We start from the raw sequence: 24,226 nt of genomic DNA on the forward strand, positions 1-24,226 counted from the left end.
TTGAGAAAATGTCTGCCAAACACCCAAATCTGAATAACGAATTTGTTGTTTGTCGTTCTTTCACGTAAAAATGGAGTTTCATAAAAAAGTAGCTAGTTCAGATGACAACTCAATTATATAAGTGTTTTTTCTTCAGGCAACCACAGTACATCAGTATGCACCAGAATTGTGCTAGTCATACTTCTCATTTCATCGCAAAGAATGTTAAGATATGTACTCAAAGGCTGGGATTTAATAAGCTTAATAAATTTTACTGCTTCATCAAGGACACTGTTAAGTGAACTTGGCTTATGCCTGAGTTGCTTTTTGGTTTTGTTTTGGTCCCCATGCAACACGTGGCAATGAAGTATATCATTACTATTACTATAGTTGGTGCCTTGATTTGTGTCAAGGTGCCAGCAGTTTTACTTACCACTGCTTTTATACCATACAATGCAAATATTAAACCTAGCAAAAAAGGCAAGTAGAGTTAACATTATGAAAACAGTCTTGACCTCGAAGATGCTGTGAAAGGGTCTTGTGGATCCCAAGGATCCAAGGAGCACAGTTTGAGAATTGTTAAACTAAACAAACTATTGCTTTGGTGCACTTAAACTTGCAACTCTCTTTACTAGGAAAGAATTTCTTTCTCCTTCTTAGTGGTAGATAAAATAATTTTTTTTTTTTTTTTTTAAAGAAAAAAAGAGCCGGGCATCGTGGCTCAGGCCTGTAATCCAGCGTTTTGGGAGGCTGAGACTGGTAGATCACCTGAGGTCAGGAGCTCGAGACCAGCCTGGCCAACATGATGAAACCCTGTCTCTACTAAAAATACAAAAATTAGCTGGATGTGGTGGCGGGTGCCTGTAATCCCAGCTATTCATGTGGCTGAGGCAGGAGAATTGCTAGAACCCGGAAGGTAGAGGTTGCAGTGAGCTGAGATCGCACCACTGCACTCCAGCCTGAGGGGCAGAGCGAGACTCTGCCTCAAAAAAAAAAAACAAAACCAAAAAAAATTTATTTTTCCTAGACAGCCACATCTCTGCTCAAATGTTACCTTTCAGTGAAGCTTTCCCTCATCATCCTATATAAAATAATACCTCCAACCCATCATCCCAAACCCCTGACACTCTCTATTCCCCTCTTCTCCTTTACCTGTCTTTATTTTTCTCCAGATAAATTGTCGCTACCAGTTTACCGGTTGATGTCTCTCTCAACTAGAATACAACTTCTTAAAGACTATGTTGTTATGTCCACATCTTATAATTATGCTTTACACATGGTGGGTGCTCAATAAATGTTAGTTGAGTGAATAAATGTGACCCATACTCTAGCATTTGATTCTAGAATTCTGCTTTGCTTTGACTGCTTTTTCAGTGGTTTATGTTTTAGTTCCCTAGCAGACTGCAAATTCTCAGAACAGAGGCTAACCTATATTTCATGTAGTCCCCAAAGCTTTAGACCTTGGATCTACTATGTGCAGTCTTTTTCCTAGGGAATATTTGCAGTCCCACAGTCACAATTCTGAGTAAAACCTATTCCCAAGTGACAGCATGCATATTGAGCGGTAGAAAATTGGGAAAAAAATTTGACCTATTTCCTCTCGTTTGTATTAAGTTCTATTGTAGTTATGAATGCTGTAATTGGTATATGACAGTGCTGACCTCCTAGCTCCTGGGGTCTATGTTTTCTGTATAAAAATATGCTGGAAGCATGAAAACATGCCATTCTGATGCTATATTCTGGTCGATTTTAAGCAGATGATTCTTGGTTGAACATGCGAATATATATATTTTAAATGAGCAGATTTGGCTGTGTGCAGCCAAGATTCTTAAAAATATTCTTTCTTTGACACCATCTTGTATTTCTGGGAAACTAAGGATATGTTCCTTGGCATTGAGAAAAATGCTTAAGTATGTTTATCGTATTACTATTAAAAAAGAAAATTTGGACCATTAAACTAGGGGAATAATTAAGCAAACAATTGCATATCCATTCAATCAACTCTTACATAGTAACTTGAAAATGATGGTTATGGCTGGGCGCGGTGGCTCACGCCTGTAATCCCAGCACTTTGGGAGGCCGAGGTGGGCGGATCACAAGGTCAGGAGATCGAGACCACGGTGAAACCCCGTCTCTACTAAAAATACACAAAAATTAGCCGGGCGCGGTGGCGGGCGCCTGTAGTCCCAGCTACTCAGGAGGCTGAGGCAGGAGAATGGCGTAAACCCAGGAGGCGGAGCTTGCAGTGAGCCGAGATCGCGCCACTGCACTCCAGCCTGGGCGACAGAGCGAGACTCCGTCTCAAAAAAAAAAAAAAAAAAAAAAAAAAAAAAAAAAAAAAAAAAAAAAAAAAGAAAATGATGGTTATAAAGACTGTATAACAACATAGAACAAGGTAGACGATATATTTAGTGAAAAACAGAATATGATAGCATACAGTAAAACATACAGTGTGATTAAACTGCATTTTAAAAAACTGTAAAAATAAAAACCAGAATAGAATATACAAAATGTTAACAATAGCAAAAGAGGTTAGGAAGGTAGGAAGCTCAGGTTAACACTAGATTCAATAATACTAGCAATAATGTGAAAAACAGACACTGAACTTTTATGACTTATTACAATTATTAACTGAATGATTTACCCAACATAAAGTCTTAGAATACTGAGAGTTGGAAGAAACTTTATGTCATCTAGTTTAACCTTTCTAAAAAACAGATGGAGAAACTAAACAATACAGAGGAAAAATACTTGCTTAAGATATCCCAGGAAATTAATAGCAAAGGTGGAGCTGGACATTTGAATATGGTGTGTGATTTTGAGGAAGTTACTTCATTTCTCTGCATTGTAGTTTCTTCATTTGTAAAATAGATAATAGTACTTACCTATGGATTATTGTCAAGATTACATGAAATAACAATTGAAGGGACCAATTCGGCACTGGCTACATAGTGAACGCTCGATAAACCTTAGCCTTGTTCTCATCTGACTGTAGTGAACTTTCTGCTACTATGTTACTATGTGGGAGGTGAAGAGCAGGGTAGATTGGAGAGGAAAAGAAAAAAAACAGTCATCAGGCAACTAGGGCAAAATGATACTCTTGACCCTAATTGTTTTAGGACCCTGAAACTCTGCTCCTGTAGAGGGTACAGTCAATGGGAATCCTGTTCTATGGCTAAAGTGGACCACCATGAGACTATACAAAGTGCAGACAGGGCAGTATCTTTCTCTTTCTCCTTTCCCTACCTTTTTGCTCATTCTTCTCATGCTAATAATTAGTATGAAACAATCCTAATGTTTACCACTTCACAGGCAGTAACTAGGCTATTAGCTGGGACCAGCTGCTAAAGGGATTACACATATTAGCAGCAATTTCCAGTCTTTCAAACTAGTTCAAAGAACATGCTAGTTTTTAATCACTCTAGGACCCTTCAATTCTGCTCGAGCTTTGGCAATGTGCAATATGTCTAAGTATACAAAAGGGCAAAAATACTTTACCTAAAATAATAAATGGATAATTAGTTTAGTATTCTTGAAGTAAAATGTATATCTAGAAATCAAGTTAGTTTGTCAGATACTGGCTCAGAGTATTGGCATTTAAGGAGAAAGGAGAAATTGCATCTTTTACTGGAAACTCATCTGCACAACTAGACTTCTTAATTTGCAACTCTGCTGACTGATTTCAGACTTAGCTTTCTGGTTGTTCATGTTTAGATCTGGCATATTCTGCTAATGACATGGTCTACCTCCAACTCAGCATTTACTCTTTTTGCTTAGTTTGGCATCGAGTCCATTGTTTCCCTAGCATTTGATCTTAGTCTGCATCTAGTTTTAGGATTCTCTAGCACTGAAAGCTTAAAGGAATGTGGTTCAAAAAAGAATAAGTCTTTTCTAGAGAAACTGTCTCCTGAATGTCTCAAATTCATTTCTTTTCTTTTTTAGAAACGGGAAACCCAGGCTGGAGTGCAGTGGCACGATCATAGTTCATTGTAGCCTCGAACTCCTGGGCTCAAGCAATCCTCCTGCCTCAGTCTCCCAAGTAGTTGGGACTAGAGGCATGTGCCACCACAGCCAGCTAATCAAATTCGTTTCTTTCACTCCAATCCCATCGCCTCAACTTTAATATACATCCTCAAAATCCCTTGTCTTAATCACCAAAATGGTGAACTAACCAGGCTCTCTCCCTCTAACTTATTCTAACCCATCATTCCCTCTATCCCTTATCTAACAGGTCATAAAGATCTGTCTAAAACACAAACGTGATCATGTCACTCCTTTGGTTAAAATTCTTCAATGGTTTCTTTGTAATATTTTCTGTGTGAATTCAGAAAAAGCCGTGCTATTCTTTCACCCTGTCTGATTTCCGTTTCTTGATAAAGTGCCTGTGCTTAAGTTTTTGAAATGATTCTTTTTCTTAGCTGGTGCCTTGCACATTAGCCCCCTGGAATTAACTGCCTCTCGAACTGGTTATCAACTCTAAACATCCTTCAGCAAATGACACAAATCCCAATAAGTTCTCCCCAGTCTTCTGTCTTTTTTCACCTATTCAGTCTCTATGGTATTATTTTGAGCTTTATATATTTATATATTTCTGGGTAACTCTTAAATATTTCATGCTATTTTGACAACTATTTCACAAGCACCTGCTTCTGTAATACACATAAACTGAAACTTTTATATACTACTCATGAAAGACTCACCTTATTATCATATAAACAATATATATCATCTGGTAGCTAATACAAATAAAACTTGAGAAAGTGACCTTTTACCAGGCTTCAATTTCCTTATTTACAAGATAACAGCATTAGAATGGAAAATAACTCACAGTTTTTAAATGCTTAGTATGTGCCAGGTGTTCTAATATGTTCTTAACTCCTTACAACAACACTGTGAGTAGGTACTGTTACTACTGCCTCAACTTAGAGATGAAGAAACAAGGACTAATGGAAGTTAAATCATTTGCTAAGGGAGGTTAAGTGAAGTGACAGTAAATTGCTAAAAAGGTCCTTTCATTTTGGAAATTCTGTGAGAATTTTATGGTTCTGAAAAAATATACAAATGTAGCTCTTTTTTCACAAGATGGCACTGAAGACAAAGAAGGAAGCTCCTGTCCCTCCCAAAGCCAAAGCCAAAGCAAAGCGTTTGAGGGCCAAGAAGGCAGTACTGAAAAGTGACCACAGGCACTCCCTCCTTCCCCACTCCAACCCCCCCACCGCTCCCCACAAATCTACATGTCACCAACCTTCTGGTAGCCCAAGACACTGTAGCTCTGGAGGCAGCCCAAATATCCTCGGAAGGGCACCCACAGGAGAAAGAAATAAGCGTGACCACTATGCCATTATTAAGTCCCCCCTGACCACTGGGTCAGTCATGAAGATAGAAGACAACACCACACTTGTGGATGTCAAAGCCAACAAGTAACAGATCAAACAGGTTGTGAAGAAGCTCTATGACACTGATGTGGTCAACACCCTGATCAGGCCTGAGGGAAAGAAGGCGGCAGATGTTTGACTGGCTCCTTATTATGATGCTCTGGATGTTGCCAACAAAACTGGGACTATCTTAAACAGAGTCCAGCTGGCTAATTCTAACTGTATAAATTTTCACTATAAAAATATAGCAAATCTAAACAGGATGCAGAATAAAATCAAATCAGCAACAGTTCTTTCTATCTTGTTACATTGGTGCTTTGAAGGATCTCTCTTCCACTCCTAGGTCTTCTCATTCCACTCCCAACACACATTTCAAATGCATCCAAACTACCAGCTGCTGGTTTAAAAAAGGGCCCTGGAGTTTCTGTAGGTCTCAGTATGCACTTCCAAATTCACAGATGGAAACCTATCATATGAGACTTACACTTCATAATTCTCAAAGGACTTTAACATTCATTAATTCACTCCATATTCACAATTATCTCAGCCTGATCTACCTAATGGTTATCTCTAAACCTCCTTTGAGGCATAGAGAAGTGAAGTATGGTATAGGAGAAAGGACACAGACTTTGCAGTCAGAAACCCATGCAGTCAGGTTCAAGTCCTTGCAGATAACCTCTTTAAGTTATGGGTTATTATGAAGTTTAACTGAGATAAAGTTTGAGAATATGGATATGAGCACTGTGTCTGACATGACCTAGGGACTCCATAAATCTTAGTTTCTTATTCTTCCCCTCAGCCTTTCTGAACACCAGTTTCCTTACGTAAAACAAGGGCAAATACTATAAATCCCACAGGAGGTTTGTGAAGTTTACTCAGGTAATGTATCAAAGTGTCTTTAGGACCTTGTATGGGCTTGCTAAATGTTAACTTCCTTTCTTCTTAAGATGATGCTCAATAAATATCCTCTAAACAACATTAGAAAAGGTGATTACTTTAGTACTAAATAGGAGAAAAACAAAAATTTAAACATACTTTTATGGTCTAGCCTGGTGACCTACATTCTTTTCCATGGAAAGTTCAAAATAAGACTGTGTCTACAGGTATACTCTGATTATTGATTACATATAAATGAGCGAATTCAACTCTAAGGTAGGCTTCTATGTTTTTATACAGCAAATATCGGTTTTCCCTACTGATTTGAGTGAAGAAAAGTTATCGCAAGAGAAAGAAGAGGAAGTATCTGATGAAAACTTTTACTAAGGAAAATACTAAGTTTATCACAACCTGGGTATTGTGGTAAAAGAGAATTGTAAAAGCACTTTCCACTTAGCCTGGGCAACATAGTGAGATCTCATCTCTAACAAAAAACAAAAAGGTACTTTCCAAGTCTTGTGAATTACCATTTCTACCCCTTAGGTAGCAAAAAAAATTAACTACCAGAAAATCCCATCATCTAACATAGCCATTATGTCTCGAAGTTTGGTTCAACTTGCGCTGAGACTAGAAAAGGAGTAACACAAAACATCTACCATGACCATTACAGAATATAAAAATATAAAAACACAATCCCTTATTTTTAACATGTGAGGTCATAGTACAGTCTTCTCTCTTTCTTTCTTTCCTTCCTTCTTCCCTCCCTCCGTCCCTCTCTCCCTCCCTCCCCCCCCTCTTTTTTTCCTTCCTTTCCTTCCTTTCTCTCTTTCTTTTTTTCTTGAGACAGAGTCTCACTCTGTTGCCCACGCTGGAGTGCAGTGGTACCATCTCGGCTCACTGCAACATCTGCCTTCTGGGTTCAAATCATTCTTCTGCCTCAGCCTCCAAAGTAGCTGGGACTACAGGCGCCCGCCACCACGCCCGGCTAATTTTTGCTTTTAGTAGAGACAGGGTTTCACCATATTGGTCAGGCTGGTCTTGAACTCTTGACCCCGTGATCTACCCGCCTTGGCCTCCCAAAGTGTTGGGATTACGGGCATGAGCCACTGCGCCCAGCCAGTATAGTCCTTTTTAAAGGGAAATGAGAATGCCTCTCCATTTCACACTAATGAGGCTATCCCTGCAGTCTAGAGTTTATTCTAGACATAGCATTTTAAACTTAAATGGATCAAGAAAAGAAAACTCTAAAATCAAGCTGAACCTGGGGTTGGGTAGCGGAGAGAAAAAAAAGAGAAGAGAGCTCAAGATGATGAGGGGCTTAGAAACTATCCAATCTCAAAAATAGCGGGGAAAAAAAGCCCTAGTGAAACAAGAGTATGTGAAAACAAAAACCAAATTAGAGCCAATGGATAGATACTGGGGAAAGCATATTTCAGCTTAAAGTAAAAAACAGTATTTTTAGACATTCAAGCTATCACAAATTAAAAGTGCTCCTTTGGGAGGTTATAGTCTCTGTCTGTGGAAGCATTTAAGTAAGAGCAAATGAGCATTTATAGGGATGGTTTCAAGATGAGTCTTAAATTAGGTGGGAGGTTGAATTTGATTTCCTCTAGTCCCAGCACTCTAAGATTCTATATTTTACTTTCCTCACATCTCACATTTAATAGTAGCGCAAATAACTGATTCTTAACCAATGTAACTTTTAGATGGGAGAGAAATGGTAAAGAGTAACTCTGAAGTCTGTATTTATTGATAAGAAGTAATACTCATGCTGGTGGATACACATTTTTTCAAAATTTTAATTTTCATTTGAAACCTTAAATTTATAATTGACAGAAAATGCTTACAGGTTGTCTTCCTTGAAGTGACCAGATCATTTCATTTGGGAGAAAATGTCTGCTAAATATCCAAGTCAGCTGTTCTTTTCAAGCAAAGATAATATTCCATGAAAAAAGTAGCTAGTTGAGCTTACAACTCAAACAATTACACAAATGCTTTTTCCTGAGTCAACTATCATACTTGGATATCTTTAAAATGAAGAAACTGAACTCAGAGAAGTTAAAAGACTGGCCAAAGGCCACATAGCTAAAGCTAGGAGTTGAACCTAGATCTTTTGGTCTCCAAAGTCTATGTTCTTTCCACTGTTACTCTGAAACCAATGAATAAAACAAGAGTGTATACCTGAATATAAGAGAGAATATAAAGAACTAAACATGCCTAGTTATAATAATGAAGGACAGTAGGCCTCTGCTGCCTTCTAGGTTTCTCTAAATAATCCTTAGGAGTCTTAACTGCCCAAAAGAATTTATCATCAGATTTATCTTCTCTAGAGCAACAACACAGCATAGGGAATTGGGAATAAATTAATAAAATGTAAAATAGGCTATCGCGCGTGCACACGCGTGTGTGTGTGTCCAGATGGCACAGGAGAGGATGAACAATGGAAAAGAAAAAAGAGTTGGGAAAATCCATTTGGTTTATCAGTTTCCTGGACTGGAATCTTGTTTTTCATTCACAGCAGTGTATCACTGGCCTTGGTACAGTAATTTAGAGGATATGTTCTTTATTAGCTTTGCTCAACTTGGCTGGGTTCAGCTATGTGCTGCCAGCTGGGCTGATGCCAAGGCTGAAACTCCAGTCTTCTAAATTCCAGTTCACTTAAACAGCATGGGTTGTCTCCTGCTCCGATCCAGCCCAGTTTAACACTTTTGGTACTCCACATCCAGCTCCTTTTTTCCCTCCTGACTCATTCCTACAACATGGGTAGAGGACCTCTGCAACTACAAAGACATGTCACATTTTCCTGGGGACTTCAGGCTGATAAATCTGCAGAGAGTGGGGGAAAACATAACTAAAATCATGCATGATAGGATCACAGACTTCAAAAGCCTCATATGACTGAAACTAAAAGGTGCAACTGACCTTAGTTTTCTAGGGCAGTAAGTAAGATGATTCAGGAGCAGTTTCAGCAAGTGGAGGGCTATATCTTAGAAGATGGTCTGCTAATGGCTAGTCAAGCTTAGGCCACTCAGAAAAGTGGCATGAAAGCACATGGTGAGAAAGCACCTGCTAGTCAGCCAAACAGTCAAAAACATTCCAGCTTTCCTTAGCACAAGATAATAAATTTTAACAGCTTACAACCATGATCCTGCCTTCTTGCCATATCACTCCCATAACCTCCTCTTTTTTCTTTGCTTGGTTTGAGTTTGCCAGGCTTTTCTCATCTTCTTAACATATATAAATGCTTATGTTTTGTTTTTCTTCTAGTAAGTCATTATTGAGATTAAGAAATTCTCATTTATAACTGTAATATTTCCTCAAAAATGATCTAGGGAATCAAGGGAAGAATTTTTTTTTTTTTTTAAAGATAGAGTTTCACTCTGTCACCCAGGTTGGAGTGCAGTGGTGTGATCTCGGCTCACTGAAACCTCCACCTCCCAGGTTCAAGTGATTCTCCTGTGTCAGTCTCTTGAGTAGCTAGGATTACAGGCATGAGCCACCACTCCTGGCTAATTTATTTTATGTTTTTATTTTTAGTAGAGATGAGGTTTCACCATGTTGGCCAGGCTGGTCTTGAACTCCTGACCTCCAGTGATCCATCCACCTTGGCCTCCCAAAGTTCTGGGATTATAGGCATGAGCCACTGTACCCGGTCCAAGGGAAGAAATTTAGTAACACAATTTATCACTGGTTTTCAGTTAAGATTTTCCTGAAAATCATCAACACTTATTTAAAATTGGGGATTTTGTAAATTGACATGTATTGATGCTGGCACAGTAGGTGTTACAATAAAAGCTTGCCAAAAAAACCCTATATGGGTTCTATGTATTCCCAAGAAAACAGTAAATGTGGTCAAATTTATGAACTGCGTAAATCACATCTCACTATTTCAAACAGCTTCAGAGATGCCAATTGCTTCATTACACAGGTCAAAAACTGCTACCATTCTCAGGCATCTGGAGTTTGTGAGGGCAAGAGAGAGAAAGAATGGGCAGAGTCAAAGGGGCAGCTTAAGGATTCTGGAAGAGAGGTATGGAATGGGAGTTTTTTATCCGGTCCCTTGGGGAGACCTAATTACAATCAGTGGGAGAACCCAGATTCTCTGCTTCATAATCTACTGCCACCCATCTCACTTCCCCATTTTCCTATTTCTATTTGTGTACCACAAGCATATAATCAAGAAAAAATCAGTTATGAGAGTACTGGTTGACTGCACAAGCCTCATCTCATATTTATTCTTCCTGACCAAAATAGAGCACTTTCCTGGCGCTGTGTGCAGTTCCCCATTCTTGAGAAGCCTGGGCATCTTGATTCAGATGCAAGTAACACACAGTGGGCATCTACTATGTGCTACATGGTGCTATGCATTTGCCACCAATTTTCTCATTTCAATCATTCAATCAACTGGGGAGGTAGACACTTGTCTATCACCTCCACTAAACCTAGCACTGCTTACATGAGCCTACAACTATGGATAGATAGGTGAATAAAGGACAGATTTACCAGATGTGATGAGATCACAAGGCCAAAGCTGAAATAAGGACAGAGACTATATGTGTATGTGTGTTTATGGAAGGAGGAAATGATATATAAATAAGGGCAAGGTCTGGACACAATATACCTGAGAGGATATAAGGGAAAATAGTAGCTGAGTGGCTATTCTCATTAAAGGCACCAAAAAGTTAGCTTTGATTTGGAATCTTTCAACACAAATAAATGATAAATGTTTGTGGTGACAGATATCCCAATTACCCTGATTTGATCATTAAGCATTATATGCATGTATCAAAATATCACAGGTACTCCATCAAAATGTACATTACATATCAATAAAAACAAACAAAAAAAGGATTTGCTTCACTTATTAACCAACATGCTCATATCTTTTCTGACAGTCAACTAGTGGCTAGTGAACACACCTTCTCAGAAGACAAGAGGGGTATATTAGCTGCCAAACCTGTAGAGACCACACCCTCCTGGTCATTGTGGCTTTTTAGAAAAAAAAGTTAGGTGGAAGGGCAGAGGGTAGTTGAGGTATAGAGGTGTACATGTGTTTAGTAACTGAAATGTGAGTGAATGTGGCCTCTGGAAACAAATCTTAGTGCCCTGAGCCACTCTTACTTTGGGCCATCAGGTTTCCAAAATTTAAAAACCGTAACATTAGTTTAAATAGCTTTTTTTTTTTTTTTTCCCAGACGCAGTTTCACTCTTGTTGCCCAGGCTGGAGTGCAGTGGCGCAATCTCGGTTCACTGCAACCTCTGCCTCCTGGGTTCAAGTGATTCTCCTGCTTCAGCCTCCAAAGTAGCTGGGATTACAGGTGCCCGCCACCACACCCAGCTAATTTTTAATATTTTTTTGTATTTCTGTAGAGATGGGGTTTCACCATGTTGGCCAAGCTGGTCTTGAACTCCTGACCTCAGGTGATCCACCCATCTCAGCCTCCCAAAGTGCTGGGATTACAGGCATGAGCCACTGTGCCTGGCCGTAAATAGCTTTTAATCTATCAAAATTGTCATAGATGTGAGTAGTCGTCTTATTTTTTGTAATTAAGTGAATATCTGAATAATGGCTTTAGATGAGGATGAATAGAAATGGAATAAGAAAATATAGTATAACCTATTTCAGTTAACAGATATTATGTAATAATTGGCATGTTCCAAGTGTTGCGGACATAAAGAGGCAGTTAATAAATTAGTTCCATTTAACATGGACTCCAGGTAGAAAAGAATCCCAACTTCCTAGGCATGACAGAAAGGAGAATTTTAGCTACTCATAAATGCTTAAACTGAAAACTTGGTTTATTTTACATTGTACCAGGCTTGTTAAATAAATAAAATAGTCACAATAGGTGATACACTTTAAGAACTTGCATTTTGTCTTCTTTATTCAAAGAATATGCCCCTACCCTGACTCCGATCTTATCCTCACCACAATGTCACTGCTTCAGTTTTCTCTCTCACCTGGAATACTGTAACAGCTTGTTAACAGACATCCCTGACTCCAGCATCTAGAAGCCACCCGTCCTTTCATTGTTGCCAAAATGGTCCTTCTAAAACACAAATCTGGGCTGTAACTCTATTACTTAAAAGCTCATTCAACAGGTTTGTGTGTGTGTGTGTGTGTTTTTTTTTTTTTTTGAGACAGAGTCTTGCTCTGTCACCCAGGCTGGAGTACAGGTACAGTGGCACAATCTTGGCTCACTGCAACCTCCACCTCCTGGGTTTAAGCGATTCTCCTGCCTCAGCCTCCCTAGTAGCTGGGATTACAAGGGCATGCCACCATGCCCAGCTAATTTTTGTATTTTTAGTAGAGATAGGGTTTTGCCATCTTGGCCAGGCTGGTCTCGAACCCCTGACCTCAGGTGATCTGCCCGCTTCAGCCTGCCAAAGTGCCGGCATTACAAGCATGAGCCACCATGCCCAGTCAATAGTTCTTGATTTAGTTTGGATATTTTGTCCCTGCCCAAATCTCATGTCAAACTGTAAGCCCCAACATCGGAGGTGGGGCCTGGTGGGAGGTGTTTAAGTCATGGGGGTGGATTCCTCCTGGTGTGGTTCTGTCCTTGAGATAGTGAGTTCTGGTTGTCATAAAAGTGTGACATCCCCCTCCCCACACTGCCATGTGCCCGCTCTGGCTTTGCCTTCCACCATGAGTAAAAGCTCCCTGAGGCCTCCCCAGAAGCCAAGCTATGCAGCAACATGTTTATACAGCCCACAGAACTGTGAGCCAATGAAACCTCTTTTCTTTATAAATTACCCAGTCTTAGGTATTTCTTTATGGCAATGCAAAAATGGCCTAATACAGTTCTCAATGCTCATAAGGTAAAAATCCAGATCCTTAAGACAGTCTATAAGAGAGAAGCATTCTGTGTCTTCCTCTGCTGTGCCTTATCTCTTTCTGCTCCTCTCCTTACACCCTACAATCTAGCCATTTAACTTTTTTTGTTTGTTTGTTTTTGTTCTTTTTTGAGATGGAGTCTCGCTCCATCGCCCAGGCTGGAGTGCAGTGGCGCGATCTTGGTTCACTGCAACCTCTGCCTCCCAGGTTCAAGCGATTCTCCTGCCTCAGCCTCCTGAGTAGCTGGCACTACAAGCGCCAGCCACCACACCCAGCTAATTTTTGTATTTTTAGTAGAGACGGGGTTTCACCATATTGGCCAGGCTGGTCTCTAACTCCTGACCTGATGATCCACCCACCTCTGCCTCCCAAAGTGCTGGGATTATAGGCGTGAGTCACTATGCCTGGCCTTAACTATTTTTTAATTCCTTGACCATACTTTTTTTTTTTTTCCGTAACTTCTGGCCCTACACTAATCAGTTTTCACTGCTAGCCATTCTTAAGGTTTCAGCTTAGACATCACTTCATTTGGAAGCCTTCGTTTGGAAGTCTTGTCCTTTATTCATCCATTTACCCAATAGCTATAGAGCAGCCCATGTTAGGCTTGTTAGGCTCAAGGGAGGTTATAGAGATTTCCAACCTCTAATCCCCTCAGTCTAGGTTGGGGTCCCTCTGTACTTTATTCCTCCAAAGTCGTAATTCTTTATTGGTCTATATGTTCACAAAACTGTAACACTCAACGGTAGAATCCCCATCAACTGAACCAATGACTAGTGCTTAATCATGACTTGATAGTTAGAATTTGAATAAATGGATGGATAAAGAAGATCAGTCTATCAGGTGACCTCATGTTGAGACCTACAAGTTAGCCTTAGTTGTATTATTCTTGCCTCTATCCTCATTTTTCTCTCTGTAGTCTACGATTACAATTTTTCTTTTCTTTTCTTTTTTTTTTTGAGATAGAGTCTCGCTCTGTCACCAGGCTGGAGTGCAGTGGCACGATCTTGGCTCACTGCAACCTCTGCCTCCCGAGTTCAAGTGATTCTCCTGCCTCAGCCTCCTGAGTAGCTGGGACTACAGGTGTGCACCACCACACCCAGCTAATTTTTGTATTTTTAGTAGAGATGGGGTTTCACCATGTTGGCCAGGATGGTCTCGATCTCTTGAACTCATGATCCGCCTGCCTCGGCCTCCCAAAGTGCTGGGATTACAGGCGTGAGCCACTGCGCCTAGCCTAGGATTACAATTTTAACTGTTTCTGCCCCAGAATCCCAAAGTGATTGTGGCATAATTTCCTATGTGGTTTTACAACAAAAAGAGAACTTTCTTTAAGTATGGAAAGCACTTTCCAAAGAAAAAAAGGAAGAGATATTCTGGAAGTTTTGTTTTTAAGCATCAAATTATTACCCTCCAGACCAGGGTAAGAATCCTGTACATGAGCCACAATGTTGAGTCTGATTTTGAAATTTTTGCTTTGTACAAAGAAACCTGTCACAGGCAGAAAGGGTAGACCGAGAGGGTAAAAGAGGCCTGGTTGACCATGTACTCTAACAGGTATGCTAAAGTGCAGCACCTCCACTAGATTCCCGTATTTGGATTAGCATGTAGAGAGCAGACAGATCCAGTTTAACAACATATGAAGTCACAAGAAACAAATGTACTAATCCAGAATAGCACTATATTAATTTATAATAAAAATATAAAGTAGCTTGGGTCTCATGTTCCCTTGCTTCTGTCGATCTACATAGGAAGCTAAGGTATAATCTGAAACTGGCTTTCCCAGCCTGAAATCAGAGCAAGAGGAAGTCAAGTGGATTATTATGATGGCTAAAGGTATGATTAGCATCACAGTCATGACATATATACTGAATACTTCATTTTGCTTTTTAAATTTAAAAAGTAAAGCATGTATCTGTTTCAGTTTTATTTTAAGTCACAAATAAGCTAAAAGTAAAAAGCTTCTGCCTTTTATTTTATTTTATTTTATTTTTTTTGAGACGGAGTCTCGCTCTGTCGCCCAGGCTGGAGTGCAGTGGCGCAATCTCGGCTCACTGCAAGCTCCGCCTCCCGGGTTCACGCCATTCTCTGGCCTCAGCCTCCCGAGTAGCTGGGACTACAGGCGCCCGCCACTGCACCCGGCTAATTTTTTTTTTTCTATTTTTAGTAGAGATGGGGTTTCACCATGGTCTCGATCTCCTGACCTTGTGATCCGCCCGCCTCGGCCTTCCAAAGTGCTGGGATTACAGGCGTGAGCCACCGCGCCCGGCCTCTTCCGCCTTTTATAACCAAGTACTCTGGATTAGTTGGAAGCTTGGTAGTTATTACCCATCAGAGTTCACTTGGTCACAGGAGTTTAGCAGCTAAAAGGGATACTACTTGGCTTAGAAAAGGAGAAAAAGAGAGGCAGCAGACAGCTGGCACATGGGAATTACTTCAAAAAGGCAGAGATAGGTGAGCTGATGAATCTAAAATCATGTAGGAGACACAGGCACAGGAGTCACCTGCTACCTATTCCCAAGATCATTAAATCATACAGTATTACAGAGGTAAAAGTGCCCACTAGGGATCATGTAGTTCAGTCTCTCACATGTAAGAATGACTTGTTCAATGACGTAAACAAGTTTGCGGTCTGGTTGGGACTAGAACCCAGTTTAGTGCTCTGATATTACACCATATTTCTTCTTTCCTATTTTTTATCAGGATTTGGAAGCCAAAATCCAGGGTCTCAAATGAAGCTTTGAAGAAGGGCCAAAGGAGAATGGGAAGAGTATCAGCGAGACAAGTGTGAAAACAATATGCCTCAGTGATATTGGTCCTGACAGGTGGCTCTACTAAAAGATCTCCATGGTCTCACTCTCTAGACTCAGATATTAACAGAGCCAAGTCATTTAATTATCTGAGCTTCAGTTTTCTCATAAACAAAATGTATCTGAAAATAATTATACCTTGTTCAGAGTTACCAGAAGATAAAATGAAAATCTGTGTGTAAAGGAACATTAAATAAATATTGGTTTTTCCTATTTGCCATGAGTAAGAAACATTATCTTAGTCTGAATTTTTATTTTGCATACTAATGACCAGAAGGTAGGAAAGAAGGAGGAAACAGTATGATTAGAAAGAGAACAGGCTTACACACAGAGAACAACTTGTTTTGTGAAATGAATTGAGTAACCACATTTTTTCCACATTGCATCACTTGCTCCTTAGCCAGGACACTGAGACTGCCGGCCAACCTCTGCTGTTATAGAAAGCACTTTTGTAGGACTTACTGAGGGTGTAAAGTGTGGGAGGCAACAGTTGTTAGAGGGAACCACCTAACTGCTGGAATGATGACTGAAGCACCTAATCTGGAAATGTCACCTGGAAGGCCTCTCTGTACCTTCTGAGCCTGGTCCTCTGACCATCTTCTGTTGAAAATCTAAGGACTCCAGAGACACACAGAAGAGAGGAAAACAGCAAACTTCTCTGGAAGCATCAGCCACAGAGTGAGTCATATTTCTTATCAGCAAGGTTTGCTGCCAGAAAGGAATGCATATCCAGCAACCTGGACACAAAGACCGTCAGCTCTGTTGGCTCTGGAGAACTACCTAACTGCTCTAGATTTATTAGTCAAAAGAACAGTGAATTCCCTGGGCATGAAAATGAGAAAATCAACCTATTAACTGAATAAACTCAGAGCACCAAGGCTTATCCTGTTTTAGCCTCAAGTAACAAAAATGACTCTGCTATCAGTTCCAACGAATCTCTCTTCTTGCTGCTTCCATAGAGCTATTACCTCACAGTGCTTCCTCACAATGGATTTACCATACTGACCCCAGGGTACTTGTTTCTTGCATCACAGAGAGGAGTGGCACTTTCCTGAGCCAAGAAAAGTGTGTTTCCCTTTCATTCTGCCCCAGGATCTCTCCACCTCAGTGCGACTATCATAATCCAAGCAACCTCATTTCTTCCTTGTCCACAATTACCACTGTACAACTCATTCTCCACAGACCAGCTCAAGTGATTTTTTTTAGATAATAGCTTTATTAAGTTACATACCACAAATTCACCCTACATTTTAGTGTTTTCTAAGATATTCACAGAGTTGTGCAAACATCACCCCTATCTAATTTTAAAACATTTTCATTATCCTCAAAAGAAATCCCAATAGCAGTCATTTCCCTTTTTCCCTCCTCCAGCCACTGGCAACCACGAATCTACTTCTGTCTATATGTTTTTGCCAGTTCTGGACATTTCATATAAATGTAATCATCAGTGATTATATTTTGTGACTGGCTTTTTCATTTAGTATAATGTTATTAAGATACATCTATATTGTAGAATGTATTAGTACTTTATTCCTTTTTTATTGCCAATTAGTATTTTGTCCTATAGTTATGCCACATTTTATTTATCCATTTATCAGATGATGAACATTTGGGTTGTTTTATCTTTTTGGCTACTATAAATAATGCTGCCATGAATGTTCATTATGTGTTTTTGTGTGGACATACGTTTTCTATTCTCTTGGGTATATATCTATGAGTGGAATTACTCGGTCACATGGTAACTCTTTAACGTTTTGAGTAACATCCAAACTGTTTTCTAAAGTGGTTGTAGTATTTTCCAATCTCACCAGTAATGTTAGAGGGTTCCAGTTTTTCCACATCCTCAGCAACATTTGTTATTATCCGTCTTTTGCTTATAGCTGTATCCATGGGTGTGAAGTGGTATTTCACTGTGGCTTTGATTTGCCTTTCCCTAATGACAAATGATATTGAGCATCTTAAGTGCTTATTGGCTATTTGTGTATGTTATCTGTTGAAATATCTATCCAAATCCTTTGCTTATTTTTAAATTGGGTTGCCTTTTTTATTGAGTTATAAGTGTTCTTTTATATTCTGGATACAAGTCCAAGTGATTTTTTTAAAGCAAATCAAATCTTGTCACTTCCCTGGCTTAGTACCTTCTAATGGTTCCCTAACATGTTTAGAATAAAATCCAATATTCCCACTCTGGTTTACAAGGTCCTACATGATTTGGCGCCTGCCCACTTCTCCAACATCATCTTGTACTGCTTGCTTTTGTTTGAGACAGAGTCTTTCTCTGTCGCCTGGGCTGCAGTGTATTGGTGCGATCTCGGCTCACTGCAACCTCTGCCTCTCGGGTTCAAGTGATTTTCCTGCCTCAGCCTCCTGAGTAGCTGAGATTACAGGCACGTACCACCACACCCTGCTAATTTTTGTATTTTTAGTAGAGATGGGGCTTCACCATGTTGGCCAGGGTGGTCTCAAACTCCTGACTTAGGTGATCTACCTGCCTCAGCCTCCCAAAGTGCTGGGATTACAGATGTGAGCCACTGCACCCAGCCCCTTGTACCACTTTCTTGCTCAGGCAATGCATTCTAGCCAGAGCAGTCTGCTTTCTGCCCTTGGGACACAGCAAACTCACTCATGTCTCAGCATCATTATATGAGTTGTTCCTTCTGCCTGCTTGGAAGTCTCTTTCCTTGGATGACTCCTTCTCATCATTTAGGTCTCAATTCAAGTATCAACTTTTCAGGCAAATTTCTTGAAAAGAAATTCTACCTAAACAAGTTTCCCCTCTACAAAGAACTTTTGTGAATGATAAATATGTTCATTATTTTCATTGTGGTAATGGTTTCATGGATGTATACATATGTCAAAACTTTTCAAATTGTATACTTTAAATACATGCCATTTATCTTAAGTCAATTATATTTCAATAGAGCTGTTAAACAAAAAAAAAACCGTTTACAATTATACCTTCACTATCACTATCCCATCATACTTTATTTCCTTAGGAGAAATTATTTTATTTCTGTCTATAAAAATTATCTATATGAAATTATCTTATTTCTTGATTTAAATGTTTACCACCTGTTTCAGCCAACTAGAATGGAAACGTCATGAGCACAGCAATGTTGTTTATTTTTGTCACTTGTGTATTCTCAGCTTGGCTTACAATTAGGTGCTCAATAAATATTTGGCTAATTGAATGAATGAATTCAACAGAGGTTTAGAAAAGAGATCCTCAGACAATAAGAAGGGGGATTTTTCATTCCCTCAGATTCACCAGTACTTTTTAGACTTAAGAGGATGAGATTATTATTATTATCTTTACTAAAAGCAGCTACCTCGAAATCTATTCTGGATCTTCTCCACTGTCATCATCTGTATCATTTTACTGTTCATTTAGTCTCTGGCACTATTCTAGTACTTTATATATACTCTCTCATTGGTAGTGGTTAGTTTTATAATAATAGTATTATAATAATGATAATATAGCATATTGTAATAATCGTATAGTATGTTATAGTTATAATATAGAATATAACTATAATGGCAACAGTAATACAATAAAAATTTGTTTAGCACTTGCTAGTCATCAGATGTAAGCATTTTACCCATGTAATCTCATTTATTCCTCACAATAACTTCATGAAGTAGGTTTTCTACTTCATGATGTGGAATTTGTAGTTTAAGGAACTACACAACTGATAAAAGGCAGAGATGGACCTCAAACCCATGTCTATCTTACTTCAAAGCTTGTTCTTTTTATCATCCTGCTACAGTGCTTCTCAACTATTTTCACAATACAGTGTTACTCCAGCTCTTATCCAAAGCCCCTAAGGTCAGAGGAAGGTGTGTGCCTTGGGAATACTAGTACTCAAACTTTGAAATGGGTTAGGGACAAAAGTAAGAGGGATGAAAAGCTAGTTGCCTGAGAATAAACCAGGATATGTAGAGCAAGGAATTATTACTTTATCCCAAATGCCACATGTGGCTTCATTTGACACTTAATACTTACTGTTTCTAATTGTTCCCTGGTAGACCTGGGTTGTTACCTAAGCTGCTGGCCCTTTCTCCTCCCCTGCATACTAGTGAAGTACACTGGTGAAGACATGATCATGACAGACCTGGGTAATCTCCCTTATCATCTGGGTCATGATTTCAAGAGCATGTAGATGGGCCTTTACCTTTGGTGCCAGGAGGCTGTAGGTTGTCTCCAGTCAAGGAACACCAGCCCACAGGGAAGATGTCCCGGGAGTCGAAGCGGCACCAGTAGTCAAAGGCCCCTCGCCACCCATCAAAAGTGACAAGCACCTCTGAGCCCCGAACCTCCCCAATAGTGGCTGGACAAATGAAATGAGGGTTCTTCCTGTCCACAGCTTCTAGCTTCATTCCCATTTTGAAGAAGTTGTGGGAAGGTGATGGTGGCTCCTAGATAAGAAACAGAAATATACACACCTAGACACAAAAAGAGGCCATTATGCCAATAGACTACTATCTCATTTGGATGATTAAAAAGTGACTGCTATATAAGATTTATAATGGACATATAGCCTTTCTTTTAAATTACAGTATTACTTTATTTAAAGTATTTAAAATATTTAAAATATTTAAATACTTAAAATATTTAAAATATTTAAATATTTAAAGTATTACTTTATTAATCCTAACATTTTGACAACTTTGCTTCAGCTTTTTAAAAAAGGAAATAAAAGGTTGCAGATAAAGTTGAATCTCCCTTTGTGCCCTTCCCATATTCCATTCCCCCTCCACCTACCATGGAGGTAACAGCTACTCATGCATGTTTTATATTTTACTATATACGTACATACCTATTTGCCTGCTTTTAAATTTTATATAAATTGTAGTATACTGCATATATCATTGTACAATTTGCTTTTTTGTTCCACAGTATGCTTTTGAAATTTGCCCATGTTGATAAATTTTAACTCGTAATAGTATTTCGAGTCCATTTTAACTTGTAATAGTATTTCATTGTATGTATATATCAAAATTTATTCATTCTCCTTTGGACACTTAAAGTTCTTTCCAACTGTTTACTAATTTTTTTTTTTTCTGAGATGGAGTCTCGCTCTGTCACCCAGGCTGGAGTGCAGTGGTGCGACCTCCACTCACTGCAAGCTCTGCCACCTGGGTTCACACCATTCTCCTGCCTCAGCTTCCTGAGTAGCTGGGACTACAGGCACCCACCACCACACCTGGCTAATTTTTTTTTTTTGTATTTTTAGTAGAGACGGGGTTTCACCGTGTTAGCCAGGATAGTCTCGATCTCCTGACCTCGTGATCCACCCGCCTTGGCCTCCCAAAGTGCTGGGATTACAGGCGTGAGCCACAGCACCCGGCCCAATTGTTTACTATTTTAAAAGAGTTTTAACCAACATTCTCGCACTTCTTTGTACACATGTGGGAAGGTTTCTTTAGGTTATACATCTAGGTGTAGAATTCCTGGGTTATAGGGCAGATATATACATCTTCTGCTTTATCAAATATTGTTAATTTGTCCTCCAAAGTGGTTGTAACATTGTATACTTTCACCAGAATTGTGGACAGTTCCTGGGTGCTAATTTGTAATGCAGTTACACAGATCAAGTTTCAAAAACTGTGTTGTACATTCTATTCTGTTCCCTTAATCTTACTGCCTGATCCTGTAACAATAACATAGTCCTATTAAATGGATATCTGATAGGAAAAGTCCCCCTACTTTGTCATTCTTCAATATTGTTTTTGCTGTTCATTCTCCATCTTTCATATACATTTCAATTAGTTTTTCAAGTTCCATATACAAACCCTATTAGAATTCTGACTGGAATTACAATGAATTTATAGATAAATTTGGGTGGAAATAACCTTTATTATATACTATCAAGCCTTCCCATCCATAAACATGATAGTCTTTTCCATTTGCTAAGATTTCGTTCGTTCTTTCTTTTTTGGAGAAAGGATCTGGCTCTGTCACCCAGGCTGGAGTGCAGTGGTGTAATCTTGGCTCACAGCAACCTCTGCCTCCCAGGGTCAAGTGATCCTCCTACCTCAGCCTCCCAAGTAGCTGAGATTACAGGCACGTGCCACCACACTAGGCTAATTTTTGTATTTTTTGTAGAGATCGGGTTTTACCATGTTGCCCAAGTTGGTCTCAAACTCTTGACCTCAAGTGATCCGTACATCTCGGCCTCCCAAAAAGTGCTGGGATTATAGGCATGAGCCACCGTGCCTGGCCAAGATTTCTTTAATGCAGATTTCTTCAACATACATTTAAAAATTTCCTCTATAAATATCTCATGCTTTTTCACTAACATTTTTTTCTAGGCAAATTACAATTCCATTGCTATCATAAGTGGCATTTAAAAAATTTATTTTCAAATCATTCAAATTTAACTGTTATTTTTAAATGCAAATAAAGTGATTTTTTAAAATTGACCAACTTATTCGATACTGATTATTAGCTTATGCTGACTGACATACAAATTCTTGTGTGCTTGATTGTTACAAATTCTTTGTGTGCTTGACTGTTAAGAGATAAATCTTAAAATATTCCTGTGATTTATGGATTTTCTAATTTTACCATGTACTTTTGTCAAATTTTGCTCTATTATACTTTGAGATTACATTTTCTAGGAGTATGTACATTTATGACTGTTTTGTCTTCCTGGTGAACTGTACTTTATCATTAGATAGTGACCTCTTTAATGTGTTTTATTTATTTATTTTTAGAAACAGGGTCTTGCTGTGTCACCCAGGCTGGAGTGCAATGGTGCAAACACAGCTCCCTGCAGCCTCAACCTCCTGGGCTTAAGCGATTCTTCCACCTCAGCCTCCCAAGTAGCAGGGACTACAGGCACATGCCACCACTCGCAGCTAATTTTTAATTTTTTTCTAGAGACAGGGTCTTGCTACACGTGGCTCAGGCTGGTCTCAAATTCCTGGACTCAATGCTTTTAGCATCATTTAGACTTTTAGTACAAAGTCTTGTGTGATTTCCATATAGTTTATATCAGTTTTATTTTGATAAAAGTTCATCTGACACATCTTTCATATTCTTTTATTTTTTAAAAATTAAAAAATTTGTTTTCCATCATCCCCCTTCTCTGTAGATATTCTTTTACTTTCAACATTTTTGTCATTATGTTTAGTGTCTCTTATACATAGCATATAGCTAGATTTTTAAAAATCTGATGTATGATTATAATGAGCTTAAGCTCATTTCTTGTGATAATTAATGTATCTGAATTTATTACAACTATCTTATTGCCTACATTTTTATTTAATTTCAATTTCCAAAGTTCTTTTTTTCTCCTTTTCAATCAACTGAGTTTTCTTCTATTTTCCCCCTCCACTGATCCAAAAGTTAAACATTCTACTTGGAGTCTTGGCAGATCCCTTTAAGATTTTAACTGCATAGCTGGCATAGCAAAGTCTAAAACTCATCTTTATTTCTAGTCCCAAAGAATACAATAACTACTCCCGAGTTACATAGGTGCTAGGTAATTCAGAAGTAGGATGCTCTTAGTGTTGAGACTTAACTAGCAGCACAGGCAAACCTAATTCAATACACTTTACAGTAACTTTTACCCCATTAGAAAATTCAACAGATAGACTCACTGCCTCACTTCTTGAGAAGCAAGAACAAATACAGGTTTTGGGTCCCTGTTCTGCTACTTACTAGCCACATGATCTTGAGCAAGCTCCCAATTCAAAAGTATTTGTTTCCTTAATTTTTAAATGGAAATACTAATTCTTAGTTCATAAAGTTAGCTGTGGGTATTACATGAGATAGTATATATAAATTCCTAAACATATTGTAGGCAGTAAAAAAAACAGTCTCCTTCTTTTCTCTGTTTAGAACATGAACTGTACAGAACTCCAAGATCTATAATAAGAATAGCTCCTTTAGATTTGTATTACATTTCATACATTCTACTAATAATACATTTTAACTTCTTAACAACCCCGACAGGTAGACAGAGATTACTTGCAGCTGGGACCATATAATCTACTATATGGGACCTTATAGTCTAATATATTCCTCTGGGGATAATTGCTGCTTCATAAGCTACTAAAAAATCCTTCTGAACTAATTTCTGAGAAGGCATCTTCAGGCCATAAGTAAATGTGGACATCAATGGCTCAATATTTAACCTTAAGCAGCTGGGAGTTGGTGATATATGAGGGTTAGCATACCTTGTGGAAAATCCTGATGGGAGCCATCTCTGCTCCATTTAATGTCTTCAAAAGGAACATGGGCCAAGAAGATGCATTCAGCCGAAATCCTGCAGCAAGCATAATGGGCAACAGATTAAAAATGTTTCAAAAATGAATGGTGATATCAAGTTCTGCCTTTGCAATCC

At 38.9% G+C, this 24,226-nt stretch overlaps 1 protein-coding gene across 14 annotated transcripts in view; it reads right to left on the reverse strand.

Moving 5' to 3' along the window:
- Positions 1-24,226, reverse strand: part of SCMH1 (Scm polycomb group protein homolog 1) — a 221,711-nt gene that overhangs the window by 88,700 nt on the left and 108,785 nt on the right. For all 14 annotated transcript variants that reach the window (XM_050798501.1, XM_050798428.1, XM_050798387.1 and 11 more), the window contains 2 exons: positions 24,060-24,148; positions 20,048-20,291 (listed from right to left, as the gene is read on the reverse strand). In XM_050798501.1, coding sequence (XP_050654458.1) covers positions 20,048-20,291; positions 24,060-24,148 — 333 coding nt within the window. The remainder of the gene's footprint in view (positions 1-20,047; positions 20,292-24,059; positions 24,149-24,226) is intronic.

The sequence above is a fragment of the Macaca thibetana genome, chromosome 1, assembly GCF_024542745.1.
Source record: "Macaca thibetana thibetana isolate TM-01 chromosome 1, ASM2454274v1, whole genome shotgun sequence".
In the NCBI taxonomy this organism is placed as follows: Eukaryota; Metazoa; Chordata; class Mammalia; order Primates; family Cercopithecidae; genus Macaca; species Macaca thibetana.